At 45.9% G+C, this 15262-nt stretch overlaps 1 protein-coding gene across 4 annotated transcripts in view; it reads left to right on the forward strand.

Annotated features, from left to right (window-relative positions):
• LOC119174202 (S1 RNA-binding domain-containing protein 1) overlaps positions 1-15262 on the forward strand; it is a 174308-nt gene that overhangs the window by 72983 nt on the left and 86063 nt on the right. For all 4 annotated transcript variants that reach the window (XM_075896012.1, XM_075896013.1, XM_075896010.1 and 1 more), the window contains 2 exons: positions 11292-11381; positions 12337-12620. In XM_075896012.1, coding sequence (XP_075752127.1) covers positions 11292-11381; positions 12337-12620 — 374 coding nt within the window. The remainder of the gene's footprint in view (positions 1-11291; positions 11382-12336; positions 12621-15262) is intronic.

Consider the following 15262-nt stretch of genomic DNA (forward strand, 5'->3'; position numbering starts at 1 on the left):
AAAAGTGCAGTAGGCTGGTGAACTTGACAGAAGTGCGTGCCCCTCATGATCATCGAAGTTGTGGTGTACACGTATCCTGAAGGAGTACGGCCACTAGCGGGGGTCCGGTCCTAGCAAGCCGCAGGGCACGCATTAACCGTCGCCATGGCGGAAACACAGTACTGCTCAAGGTCGCAACACTTTATTATCTGCGGCAACACCAAAACACACTACAGAGTTCGTTGCAGAGGCGCGGCGGGAAAGCGAATGAACTTATCCACGCCACAGGTGAGAAGTACACTCAAACCTCATTATAACGAAGTTGAAAGGGAACCACAATTATTTTGTTATATCGATTATAACAGTTTGTGGCAATGTATGCGGAGATGGGCGCACGCCTATAAGCATGCAAAGAAGGAAACTGCCTCTCGGCCCGATGTACCGCTACGCGACCACGCGTGCGACAGAAAATAAACACAGTCGAACCTCATTAATTTGAACACGCTTAATTCGAACTTAATTCGAGGTCCCGTTAAAGCTATGTGTATTTCAATGGGCGAAAACCTTCTGTAATTCGAACACGCAAGCACTTGCAACGGTCAATTCGAACATACCGCGCTCGGAAAATGCTCTTAGCACCACGCTCATCCCACGGCGGCACCTGTCAAGGCTGCGCGGGAAGAAGGAAAAGATGAAAAGACTGTGGCGGATTGTTTGCTCTCTCTGAAATGTCGATCTGCGATGCGCCCGTGCCACGCTTCTCCCTTTTCCATCTCTGCACGTAGAAACCCTTCTCCTTTCAAGGTCGCGCACGGAGAGAGAGGGGAAAAAAAAGAAAGCTGTCGCGGAGAGTTTTCTTTTCTCAGTGCAAAGGTTAGCAGCGGAGATGCAGTCGTTGCCGTCGTCTTTAAGGCGTGGAGAGGGAAATCGCTTTGGACCGTGGCGCCGCTTCTCGGTCATGTGACCCGCTGAGCGCTTCCTCAATCATCTCCTTCGGCTGTGCGAGAAGGACGGCTCTCTCGGCCACGCGTGGCGTGGTTGTAAGGTCGACGCGGTAGTTTTGAAAGAGCCGCATCGATCGAGCGTCAAACTTTGCAGAAAACGATATACATAACACACTATGGTTGGTTTTTTTTGATAGACTATTTGATAGACTAATTTAGATCGTTATATCCAAGAGAGACTGCTCACGACGCCACAGTTGACATCCGCTACCGGGTGAGAGGGGTTAATGTGTCTCTCCCCGCTCCCCCATCGCAGAAAATCGCGGAGAAGAGGAGAGTGATGTTGGGACAATAGAACGCAGAAAGAGGCGGCAGCCCGCACAAAGGCAGCGGGCTAGCCTCGATTCCCATGAAGTCCTGTAATGAAAGAAACCTTTGCAAGCCAAATATTCAATTAAAGTATCAGCTTCGCAATTTCACATTGTTGGGCAGTAATTCTTTCCAGAAGTTTCTGCCAGCTATTCAATGGAGACCTGTTCCTAGGAGTTGGGGAAGGTTTCTTCTACAAAAAAATATTTACAAAGGTCTGCCGCCTGTTTAAAGTGTCGAGGTAGCCTTCTCTGACAGTTTCCAGCAGCTTTCAGCTTTGGTTTTACTTGCATCGTTATATCAAACACAGGGTGGCATCTAGTGTCACTAGTCGCTCCTATGACATCGTCGTCCCGCGTGCGTGGGTACACACATGCGCTACAAAAAATATGCGCTCCTCGAAACTGTCTTGCGACCCCACCTAAATTGAGTGAGGGCGAGCTTAGAGTTCGAGGGTGACAGCACCTCAGCTTAAGTTCTATGGCGACAGTGTTTCGTGTCAGCGTGAGAGATCCGCAGCCGTTCATGGGTTTGTTTTGTTTACATCCTCAAGTTGTCTCCTCCGCCACAAGTGCGTATAGCTTCTGACCTTTGTGCACAATCATAAAGCTACTTTGGTTACTTGCGAGGACCACACTTCGCTGAGGCGCGGTGTGCTGGCATGTGCTGCAGGTTTTCTCCTAACGACAAGAAGGCCCTCGGAGCACATCCTGGCCCTGACTACGGAGCAGTGCAAAATGTTTTAGAACTGCTTGCAATATTTTTTTTTAATACGATATGCACAAAAATCCAAAGAAATGTGCTTGGGTGCATGTATTGGAACGCCAACCTATGCGAAGTGGGGTGGCTCATGGAAAGAGGTGATGCTAGATAAAATAACGAAGTTCATTAGACATCTTGTTTATAGAGCGATTGTTCACTTCATGGGCATTCATTTATATTGGACGATTTGGAGACTCTTGCTGCAACACAACAAAAATTTACTGAGAAAAGTGTACGAGTTCACTTGTGCCTCATGAAAAACCATGCAATGCTTCACCCCATGGCACGAGCAATAAAGTAGCACCTCGGTTCCGATTTTCTTTGTCTATGTGAAGAGAAACATTTTGTACAACATTTATTATTTTTTATACTGTTCCTGGGTCATTCATCTATAAAATGTATATTCTGGATTTTTCTTGTTTGGAACATTTTTGCATATATAGTGTTTTATGGCACTGTTTACCAGCTAACAACCAGAAATTACACAATTCTGACATTTTTATTCATTTTAAAATATCTTTGTTTTTCTACAACATTTAATTTTTCGAAAGAGCATTTCATCGTGCAAAGTTTGATATGCTGCAATGCTCGCTGGAGTTTATTCAGTTTATTCATTCATTCAAAATACAAAATTCGTAGAATGTAGTATGCAGACGAGGGTCCCAAAGTCAAGCGACTGCAGTGGGACCCTCGGTTAACAATTACAATAAAATTATTAATTATAACAGCACGTAAGATACGCAACACAAGTGAAAAGTAAACAGTGAACTTACATAAAATAACATCAAGTAAACAAAAAAGGCAATCAGGATGCGACACAAGAACAATAGTAATAAGTTATACTAGTAAAACATAATCACGCCATAAAGAAATAACCTAAATTTGCAAAGACTTTCCAATTTCATGCCCAGATACATAAGAATCGTTAAGTAATCATCGTTGTCAACCTAGTTATGCAAGATGAAGTTTTGAAGTTCACATTTGAATGCATGAAAAGATGATGATGATTTTAGTGTATAGGGCAGGTTATTCCACAATTTAATGACCGCAAAGGCGGACGTCATTTTGCCATAATTGGTGTTACATTTAGGTAAAAGGAAGTTGTGACTGTGGGCGAATCTAGTGCTATTGGTGTTAGTGAGTAAACTAGCATCGATTAAATCAAACACAAACTGTTTGTTAAGTTGTTTATATAACATTATGATTAAGTGAAAATTAAATAAGCCAGACACAGTAAGAATACAGTTAGCCTGAAGGAGTGGGGTAGCATTAGAATAAAATGAACTGTTGGTAATAATGCGAATGGCCTGATTCTAAATGTGCTGTACAGACGAAATATGAGTGTTATATGTATTTCCCATGATGTAATGCCATAGGTGATGTGACTATCTATGAAGGCAAAGTATAAAGACAATAAGGCTTCAAGTGAAAAAAAAAGGACGAGATTTGATGAGTGATCTTATACCAAATGCTGTTTTTTGTTTGACGTAAAGAATATGATTGGTGAACTTTAAATGAGGGTCTAATTTTACGCCCAGAAAACACACACAGTTAGACGCAGGAATGAAATGATTGTCAGTGAACACTTGTGGAATGAAAGCTAGCATTTTTTGTGATGTTTTAAAAACCATGAACTGAGTTTTGAGCAGGTTTAAAATTAAGTTGTTTAAGCGACACCATTCAACGACATTAGTGAGTTTTTTGTTCAACATATTGATCAGAGTAGGTAATGATTTATGCGAGATGGAAATGGTCGTATCATCAGCGTAAAGAATAACTTTAGAATCTTCAAGGCGGTCAGGCAAATTATTAATATAGATACAAAACAGTAAGGGTCCAAGAATAGAACCCTGTGGGACCCCTTGATTAATTATTTTAACATTAGAATTAACGCCCCCAATGCAGACTGATTGTTCACGATCAAGAAGGTAGTTTTTTATGAAGGTCAAGGATGGGCCAGTGATACCCAAGGACTCTGATTTGCTAAATAAAATATTATGACTAATGGTATCAAAGGCTTTCATGAAATCAAGAAATACAGACCCTGTGAAATTACCGTTGTCGATGGACGTTTTCAAGAAATCGGTTAATGATAGCAATGCTGAATTCGTAGAACTACCAGCCCGGAAACCGATTTAACAAGGCTTTAGCAGCGTAAATTTATTGAGGTACTTGTTAATACGTTTCAGAAATAATTTTTCAATAAGTTTGCTGATGGAAGACAAAATAGAAATAGTTCGGTAGTTACGGACATCTGTCGTATCACCTTTTTTGTGTACTGAGAATAACTTGGCTTTTTTCAGTGAGCTCGGAAATATACCATGTTTAAAAATGACATTAATTATATTGCTTAAGACTTCTGAGATGTCTGGAGCAGCAAGTTTTAAATGAAATGCTGATACATTGTCTAGTCCAGCGCTACAGTTTTTTAGACTCAGGATTGTAGAATAGACTTCGTCAATGGTAACAGGAAATAGAAAGAATGAATGGATACAGCGGGTAAGGGTGTACGAGGATACTTTGGGCCTATCATTGTATATTTCATAAAAGTAATCACTAAAAGACTCGGCTATGTCAGACGACTCAGTACAGATTTGCTGTTTATACCTAATTTTATCAATTACATTACTAACCTGAGGTCTGTTTAAAAAGTCATTGAAAAGTTTCCATTTTTTCTTCGGGTCATTTCTTGCTTTACAGAATTCTTTTTCATAATAAAGTGGTTTTGATTGTTTCAGTAGTTTATTCAACATCTTACTATATTTTTTATACCTAAGTCTCAAATTCACATTAAATGGCTGTTTCTTTGTTTTCCTGTAGGGATTATCTTTTTTCCGCATACTAGTTAACAAGCCTTGAGTTAACCAGGGATTACATTGAAACCTATATATTTTCTTGCATTTAACAGTTTTAGTGTTTACATGCACAGCTTTAAGAAATAGGGAACAGAAGTTGCCTAGTGCTTCTTCAGGATTTTCTAATGTGCTAATGAAAGACCACTCAGAGCCTTGAATTGCCTTGATAAAGTTTTTCCTTATCGAAGGTTGACGTGAAATGGCACGTGTTAAGGCGAGGTAGATTTACAGCGAAAGTTACAAAGACAGGATGATGATCAGTGATGCACACATCAATGACTCCTGCGCTAGGGGTTGGCGAAAAATTGCTTAATACGTGGTCAATGAGCGTGCTTGTTCCAGTGGGTGAAAATCGAGTAGGGGATGAAATTAAGGATTCAAGCCCGAAGCCAAGAAAACAATCACTATATGCTATGGTGCTGTTGTTATCTGTATCCATTAGGTTAATGTTGATATCACCAACCAAAACAACTTGCTTATTTTCTGCGGTGATAATGTCGAGTACAGCAGCTAAATTATGTAGAAAATGCAGAATAGACGAAGATAGAAAACGGTAAATGCATGCAATGATCACTTTATTTAGATTAACAGAGGAGGGGAAGGCAGCCTCGATCCATACAGATTCACAGTTCGGAATATTCAAAGATAGGTCAGTCCTGCGCTTGTACTTTATCTCGGGCGATATAAATATGGCCGAGCCGCCGTAGCAACCCGAATCGCGGTGACAATATTCAGAGTTAAACGATCGAAATCCATACAGATTGCCATCACAAGATCCTAGCCATGTTTCAGTAATACATAAAAATGAAAAGGAATGACAGAGTAAGTCAGTGAATTTTAACATTATAGAGATATAAGTATCTTAGATTCTAAGAATCTAAGATACTTAACAAACTGGAAAAAACGATCTTGCCGAGACATATGAAAAACAACCACTTTCGTGGGGCAATGATATAGTTAATTAAAATTAATTATGATAAAACACATAAATCAAGTTAATACGTTGTTCTTTTTGTTCTGATTGAATATCCTGTGCATGCATCTGCACAAGATGAATATACAGGCAGTCCTTTATAGGCGGTGTTTGACAGGGTTAATGCATAAAGCTGCGTTAGTACAACGTTGATACTTGTGCAGAAGTTTATGTAGTGTAATGATGAATGTAGTGGGTCATGCAAATCTCGGCACACACACTGTCAGTGCTAAGCACGAGACGCTCGGCCCGGACTGTCGCTGATTTTGCTAGCTAGGCCTACGCTCCTACCTGGTCTCGGATAACAGTTTTGACTGTCTCCGTTCTATATTGTAATTGGTGGAGTTTGCGGGGTCTCCTTGCAATCCTGGAGTCGCGAAGCCGGACTCTACCTGCTGTCATGACCACTGCATCTGCCACAAGCCCTCCTTCTACGGCTTCCCAGGCCATCGTGTGCTCCGGCGCGGTCCATCAGCGGGATCCTCCCATATTCAGCGGCACTGACGACCATGACGTCGACGACTGGCTGGCTACTTACGAACTCGTGAGTGTCTTGAACAAATGGGACGAAGCCAAGAGACTGGCCACTGTCGGCATTTACCTCAGTGGCATTGTCCACTTATGGCTTCGGAACCATGAGACCGACGTTCCCACCTGGACAGCGTTCAAAGCAAAGTTCAGCGAAGTCTTTGGTCGTCCTTCTGTCCGCAAACTTCGTGCGGAGCAGCGCCTTCAGTCGAGATCTCAACTGCCTGGTGAGAACTTTACAAGTTACATAGAAGACGTCATGGACTTGTGCAAACGCGTCGATGTGAACATGACAGAGGTGGACCGCATCAAGCATAATTTTAAGGGTATTGACGAGGATGCTTTCCAGATGCTCATTTCAAAAAGCCCTGCTACTGTCGCCCAAGTTATCGAGCTCTGCCAAAGCTATGATGAGCTCCGCCGGCAACGTCTCGTCACCCGCCGTGCTGTCCCACATCAGGAATCGATGTCCGGCTTAACTCCCTCGCAAGACCCCGTCCTCCTCTCGCAGATCAAAGATTTCGTGCGCGAAGAAGTTGCCCGCCAACTCTCGCTCATCTCTGGCCTACCGGAGCGCAGTGCACCGCTTAGCCCTACTCTATGGACTATTATACGAGATCAAGTGTCTGAGGTCCTTCCTTTGCAGCTGGTGCCACCAGTCAATGCACCATTGACGTACGCCGAAGCAGCAGCACGACCACGACCACAGACGTTCCAAGCGCCGCCTCCACAGCCTGCTCCTGTTTATGCCGCCCAGCCGCCACGACCTACAGTTCGCCGAGTCCCTAATCCATGGCGCACTGCTGACAACCGACCGATCTGCTTTTCGTGTGGTCTACCTGGGCACGTCGCACGTCTGTGCCGCCGCCGCCCACTTCACTCACGTGAAAACCTACGTCCATATGAGGACGATTACACACGTACACTTAATACACTCCAGACCCCGAATTGTACGCTCCTCGTCCAAGCCACCGACCAGCTCCTGATCGCCGATCTCCTTCTCCACGTCGACGCTCGCCCTCCCCGATGCGCCGACCCCCCCCTACAATCGACGCGGAAAACTAAATGACGCAGTTCCCGAGGCAAGAACTGCGTCCTCGTTGCAAAGCACAAGCCCTCTTCGTTCGCCGCCGAATGTAATTAATGCCGTTCTTGAAGGTGTACCCGTACTTGCCCTTATTGATACTGGTGCCGCAATTTCTGTCATCGCCGAAAAAGTTTGTCGTTCAATTCGAAAAGTGACAACGCCTTACTTGGGTTCATGTCTTCATACTGCCACTGCACAGCCTGTGCAGCCTGTGGCCGTGTGTACTGCCAGACTTGTAATTCAAGGAGTGCCCTATACAGTGCAGTTCGTAGTACTCCCGCACTGTTCTCATGACATCATTTTAGGTTGGGATTTTCTCTCCCATCACCAAGCCGTCATTGATTGCGCCCGTGCCGAAGTCGCCTTTTGTCCCCTTGGTGATGCGCTACCAGTGCACGATCGCCCTTCCGACGCGAAGTTGGTCATTAGTGACGACACCCAAATCCCTCCACGCGCTACTGTCTTCGCACCTGTGTCGTGTTCCATCGTCGTCGACGCTACCGCATTCTTCACGCCTTCTGCTGCTTTCGTTCATCGCCACCCATCACCGCTCCCAACCGCTCTCGTTACTCTTCAAGGTGGTGCGACCAACGTGCCTGTGGAGAATCCGTTCCCATTCACGATTACGCTACTTCGAGGCGAATGTATTGGTTCGATAGAACCATTCGAAACCATCGCTACACTTGACGTTCCTGATGAATCATCGGAAGTCAGCGCCCTCTCCTGTAGTTCCGTGAATGACCCTTCCACTACCGACATTTTCAACCGTGTCATCGACGAAGGCCTAAACCCAAAACAGAGGTGTGAGCTTTTGAGCCTCCTTGACAAGTTTCGACCGTCTTTTGACAGTCACAGCGCTACTTTAGGTCGCACATCTACCGTATGCCACCAGATCGACACAGGTAATCACCCACCACGTCGGCAGCGACCATACCGTGTTTCGCCAACTGAACGCCGTATCATCGATGAACAAGTAGGTGACATGCTAAAGCGAGGCGTCGTTCAACTGTCAAACAGTCCTTGGGCGTCGCCTGTTGTTTTAGTTAAAAAGAAGGATGGCAAGATACGCTTTTGCGTAGATTATCGTCGCCTAAACAATATAACACGAAAGGATGTTTATCCTTTGCCTCGAATTGATGACGCCCTCGACTCTTTACAAGGCGCAGAGTTCTTTTCCTCCCTTGATCTACGCTCTGGATACTGGCAAGTGCCCATGAATCCGGATGATAGGCCAAAAACTGCATTTGTTACACCAGACGGCTTATACGAATTTAACGTGATGCCATTCGGGCTATGCAATGCGCCGGCAACATATGAGCGCTTGATGGACACTATCCTGCGAGGCCTCAAATGGAACACGTGTTTGTGCTACTTAGACGATGTAGTGGTATTCTCGCCCGATTTTCCCACGCACCTTCGTCGCTTGGAACAGGTTCTACGCTGCCTCTCTGCAGCAGGCCTCCAACTCAACTTGAAGAAGTGTCACTTTGGAGCGCGCAAGCTGACCATTCTCGGACACGTCGTGTCGAAGAATGGCGTTCTTCCTGACCCCGCTAAGCTACGTGCTGTTCGCGAGTTCCCGAGGCCCGCGTCTCTCAAGGAACTGCGTAGTTTCATTGGGCTTTGCTCATACTTCCGCCGCTTCGTCCGAGATTTCGCCTCGATCATGGCGCCTCTGACAGACCTACTTCAGGGAGACCGCAATCTATCTGCGTGGTCTCCAGCTTGCGACAGTGCCTTTGCGAAGCTCCGTGAACTGCTTACAACACCACCCATACTGCGTCATTTCGATTCAAGCGCTCCCACAGAAATCCACACAGATGCTAGCGGTGTCGTTCTTGGCGCTGTACTCGCCCAACGAAAGCCTGGTTACCAAGAATATGTTGTTGCGTACGCGAGTCGCACTCTTACAAGAACAGAAGCAAATTATTCGGTAACTGAGAAAGAATGCCTAGCGATTATCTGGGCCATTACAAAATTTCGGCCTTATCTGTACGGCCGCCCTTTCGATGTTGTTACCGACCACCACGCGCTCTGCTGGTTATCCTCCCTCAAAGATCCCTCAGGACGCTTGGCACGATGGGCTTTACGGCTCCAAGAGTACGACATCCGCGTCATTTATCGCTCAGGCCAGAAGCACGCCGATGCCGACGCTCTTTCGCGTTCGCCTGTTTCTACTGATATTGCGAGTGTCTCCATCCAAGACAACTTCCTTCCACTATCAGGACCCATCAACATGGCTGCGGAGCACCGCAAAGATTCGTGGATCGCGTCTCTGATGGATTACCTATCTGAAACACTCGCCCACCCGCCATCTCGAGCGCTACACCGACAAGCCTCTCACTTCGCCATCCGTGATGGAATACTTTATCGCCGCAACTACCACCCTGACGGTCGCAAATGGCTACTCGTCATACCCAGGCATTTCCACGTCAGCATATGTGCTGCTTTCCATGCCGATCCGCAGTGTGCGCACGCCGGTTTGTTTAAAACCTACGCCAGGCTACGTTTTCGGTTCTATTGGCGCGGCATGTACACATTCGTTCAAAAGTACATTCGATCTTGCACAGAGTGCCAACGCCGCAAGCACGATCCTAGCCGTCCTACTGCACCAATGCAGCCGTTACCGTGCCCAGTGCGACCATTCGACCGGGTTGGAATAGATCTTTATGGTCCTCTATCATATACATCAGCTGGGAATCGCTGGATTATTGTAGCGATCGACCATCTCACGAGATATGCAGAAACGGCCGCTCTACCAGCCGCGACGGCACGTGACGTTGCGTCTTTCCTGCTGCAACGTTTTGTTCTGCGTCACGGTGCTCCACATGAACTTTTGAGCTACCGAGGCCGCGTCTTTCTCGCGGATGTTATTCGAGAACTTCTTGCAGAATGCCATGTAATTCACCGCTGTACTACCGCATATCGCACACTAACAAATGGCTTGACCGAGCGTTTCAACCGTACTCTTGGCGACATGCTTTCTATGTATGTCGCCTCCGACCACACCAACTCGGATCTTATCCTTCCTTACATAACGTACGCTTACAACACGGCACCTCAAGCGACGACAGGCTTTTCTCCATTCTTTTTACTTTATGGTCGAGAACCATCATCTCCAATTGACACCATTCTCCCCTACCGACCCGACTCATCCGAAGGCACACCAGTTTCCGAAGCCGCGCGGTATGCGGAAGAATGTCGGCAATTAGCTCGCACCCTTACAACACAAGAACAAGGGCTACAGAAATTTCGTCACGATGATGGACGGTCCAACTACCAATTTTCGCCCAACTCTCTTGTTTGGCTGTGGGTGCCCCCCAGTGCTGCTCCTGGTACCTCTACAAAGTTTGTCAGCAGGTACCATGGACCTTATCGCGTCATAAAACAAACTTCCGCTGTTAACTACCTCATCGAACCCCTCACGGCCACTGTGGACCTGCGTCGCCGAGGCCGCGAAATCGTACATGTGAATCGCCTCAAACCATATCACGAACCACTTGTCCTCACGACACCTTAGAAAACTTACTTGGCACCATCTTCAGCGAGGGGGAAATATGTAAAGATGAATGTAGTGGGTCATGCAAATCTCGGCACACACACTGTCAGTGCTAAGCACGAGACGCTCGGCCCGGACTGTCGCTGATTTTGCTAGCTAGGCCTACGCTCCTACCTGGTCTCGGATAACAGTTTTGACTGTCTCCGTTCTATATTATAGTAGAAAGAATTTCAGGATAGTGAGCTTATTTGCCAGCAGTGAGAAAAATTGGGAAACGGGAGTTGTTTTCACGCAGCCTGCGCCCCCTGTGCCTTCAAAGAAGCCCATGGCAAGGCCCCGTCCTCGCAAGGCTGCGGCTCCATTGCCAAAGAAGGTAAAGCTGGAGGTAGGTGTCTGCAAAGTGTTTAACTCTTCCTACCTGTTTGTTGCATCCAAAATGTTTTAACACTAACTCTGGCTTGCTACTGTTTGGAGTTCTTTTTGTTTGCAGTGAACTTCAAAGAGGTGAAAGTGTGATGTTCGTGGTGCTTACAGGGCATTTTAGCAAAAAAGAAAACAATTCTACAGTAAGGAACGTGACACTTCTTTGTTTTACTAAAATCTGTAAAGTATTACAGAAGTGTGGAATAAGTCTTAAATTGCAGAAGGGTTGAAAGGTGGGCCGGTTGATATGGATTCGTAGTGAAAGATTGGCTGCGCAAACTAACAGGACGCAAAAAAAGGACACAAACAAGCGTCGACTGAAACTTGGCTTTATTCACAGTAGATAATATATAGTACAAAAACACGGAGGAAGATAAAAGGGAAAGGTCCACAGTAATCTAGGGAGATTGTAGAAGTCTTATCAAAATAATATTGAAAGTTCTCTCAGCTCATTTTCTCTATCGCTTTTAGATTGCTAAATCTTGTTTATGAACGACACCTGATTACAGTAGGCCCTTCCACCTTCTATTTCCCTTTGCATTCATGTTTCTCCGGTATACATAATCTTCCGTGGAATAAAATCCAAGTTTAAGTCTGCGCTTGTTTGTGTACTCTTTCTGTGTCCTGTCAGTTTGCATGGCCAATATTTCACTATGAAACTAGTCTTAATATGGAGTTACTTTCCGCCCTCACTTTACGTTTAGAGACACCTATTGGCATTTATTCCTCGCTGATGCTTGTGTAAATTCCTGCTTCCTGGCACTCGGTTACACTCACTTTCGCTCATTGTTTCGTACCACAACTGCCAAATGAGAATTGAGTGACTAGTGTTCAGTGCACATAGAACTAGTCATCTTACTCATTGTCATCAGGCCTCTACGCTTCATCCACCTGCACCTTTCCTTGCTTCGCCACAGAAGGCAACGCCACCGGCACCTTCGGTAGCCAAGGACCCAAACGCCGGCACAACACGAGATGCCGCGATCGACGTGGAGGCCGAGTGGGAAGCCCGCTACGGCTGGCGCGTCGAGGAAGCGGTGGCCTCGACGGTTGGCGTGCAAGTGGACGTGGTGCGAAACGTGGTCAACATGCTGTCCAACGAGTGCACCATCCCATTCATCGCGCGCTACCGTCGCGAGCAGACGGGTGGCCTCCAGGCAGATGGACTGCAGGACATTCAGGACACCTACGCCAGCCTTCTGTGAGCACCCCTTTCATAAGTTACGCATACTACTTAGCGCACTTGAACCATGGTTGGCTGACTGGCTATCTGAGCTGCATGGCTAGTCTGAGGAAGTTGTATGTTAAATAGGACAAGAAAGTTGCTAGCTTAGGCTCTATCAACTACCCAGCAGTTATAACTGAACTAAATTTCCTCTGCATATTATACACACAAACCTTGATATAACGAACTGCACATATGAATTGTCAGGTATTACAAAGTATATAAAGAATAGTTTAGCCACAGATACAATGTGACAAAACTATGTTTATAATGAATTTTCAAGTATAATGAAGTTATTTTCGTGGCAGACGTGACTGTTATAATAAGGGTTGAGTGTAGATTGTCTTTCAGAAAAAACATTCAATTGTGGTGTCCCTGACTTCAAGCTAAATTCTTGTCATGCAAGTTTGGAAACTCCCCATAGTTGCAACATATCAGAATATAGACCCAGAATTACTAAAAAAAAAAGAAACGCGAATATGGGCTGATTGTAGCACTACCCGAGTGCAGATGTAGTGTAATAAAGAAGATCAGCGCTGTTCTGAAAGGTAGGGGGCCACTCTGTCATCTTCTCTTTTCCGTTTACTTCCGAATTTTCTGGCGGCGAGGGTTAACCCTGTGTAGTTACCCAACCTTGGGTAGTTATATTCGGTTATAGGGGCGATGCATGGCTGGCGTCTCCAAGTGTTCACTAGTCAACCTTGTAGCGTCCCCTTGTTGGGCTCGGTGGTGGGTGGCCACCATCGCCGCCGAACTTATTATTTTTTATGGCAAAAGCTTTTAGTATTTTTATGTATTTTTTATTATTATTTTATTATTATTTACTTATTATTTTTTATGGCAAAAGCTTAGTATTTTTTATGGCAAAAGCTTTTCTCCTCCTTCCTGATTGCTCCCTAAAAAGGTGGCGCACCGATGATACTTTCCTGCCTAACACACCAAAGCCGACATTCCCAAAGTACCATGTAATCCACAGTCAAAACGAAAACAAGACAGTCCGAGCCATTTCACCTTTCCTCGTTTCCAAAACTCTCACAGAAGCAAAAGGCCCAGGTTATAAAGTGACAAAGATGGGAAGTGGCGATCTTCTTTTGGAGGTTCGTGACAAATCTCAGTATAAAAAGTTGTCTAAGCTTGTAGCCTTTGGGGAAACCCCTGTTTCGGTGGGCCCACACAGGTCCATGAACACTGTCCGTGGCGTAATTTCTGATGATGATCTTACTGAGCTTTCTGAAAGTGAGCTGCTCGAAGGTTGGCAGGACCAGAACGTGGTCAAAGTCCAACGAATAACAATAAGGCGCAACAACAAACTGATCCCTACAAAACACGTAATAATTACCTTCGGAACAAGTGACCTACCAGAATCAATCGAAACCGGCTATTGTAAGCTTCGTGTAAGACCATACATTCCCAACCCTCGTCGATGTTTCAAGTGCCAACGTTTCAGTCATGGATCGCAGAGTTGCAGAGGGCGTGCCACTTGCGCAAAATGCGCATCCATTCAACACATATCGGACAATTGCACCTCAGAAACAACTCATTGTTCGAACTGTGAAGGAGATCACGCTGCCTACTCACGATCATGCCCCGCATGGAAAAAAGAGAAACAAATAGTAGAACTTAAGGTTAAATTCAATCTCACATTCCAAGAAGCACGCCAACGTTTCGCAATACACAACCCATCTTATCTCTCCTTTGCAGATGTGACGCGCCGGGGCGCCGCGCCACATGCCTCGGCACCCGGGAATGTCACACAGTGTGTGGCCGCGGTCGTGCCGCCAGCGCCCCCGGCTGGAGCAGCCTGTACTGCTCCGCCACCTGACGAACAGGGCCGGCAGACCCCGGTGTCTGCTGAACCTGGGACCACTGTAGGCGCAGTTAGGTCCAAAAGTTTAGTGAATGTGCCTGCCCAGCAGGCGCCATCCACCACCTCACAAGAGGTGATGGATACAAGTCCCACTCCTCCGGCGCCTCAGACGCCGAAGGATAGGCGCAACTCCTTGGAGCGCGCCAAAAAAGAAAAACCTCGAATCACAGGGCCCTCAAAAGGCCCTGTAAACTAACGCAACACCTCTGTACACACAGCACCACACTACATTAAAATGACACAACTTCTACAGTGGAACGTCAGAGGACTGTTGAGAAACCTGGACGATATCCATGAACTTTTACACAAACATAAACCTAAGGTGCTGTGCGTACAAGAGACACACCTGAAACCTAAACACACCAACTTTTTACGTCATTACGTTATCTTTCGGAAAGACCAGAATGATGCCATTGTGCCATCCGGTGGTGTTGCCATTATAGTCAATCAAGGGATTGCATGCACACACCTACCACTACAAACATCCCTTGAGGCGGTGGCTGTTCGAGCAGTTCTTTTGAATAAGCTCGTCACCATCTGCTCTCTCTACATACCTCCACAACACCGTCTTAAAAAGCATGAATTCGAGTCCCTCATAGACGAACTTCCAGAACCTTATATTCTCCTGGGAGATTTCAATGCACATAGCAATCTATGGGGTGACTCTCGCTGCGGTGCTCGAGGTCGCCTGATTGAACAGCTCCTTTTTTTTTCCGGTTCGGGCCTGCTGAATCAGAAAGAGCCAACATAT

Source organism: Rhipicephalus microplus, chromosome 5 (genome assembly GCF_043290135.1).
Source record: "Rhipicephalus microplus isolate Deutch F79 chromosome 5, USDA_Rmic, whole genome shotgun sequence".
Lineage (NCBI taxonomy): Eukaryota > Metazoa > Arthropoda > Arachnida > Ixodida > Ixodidae > Rhipicephalus > Rhipicephalus microplus.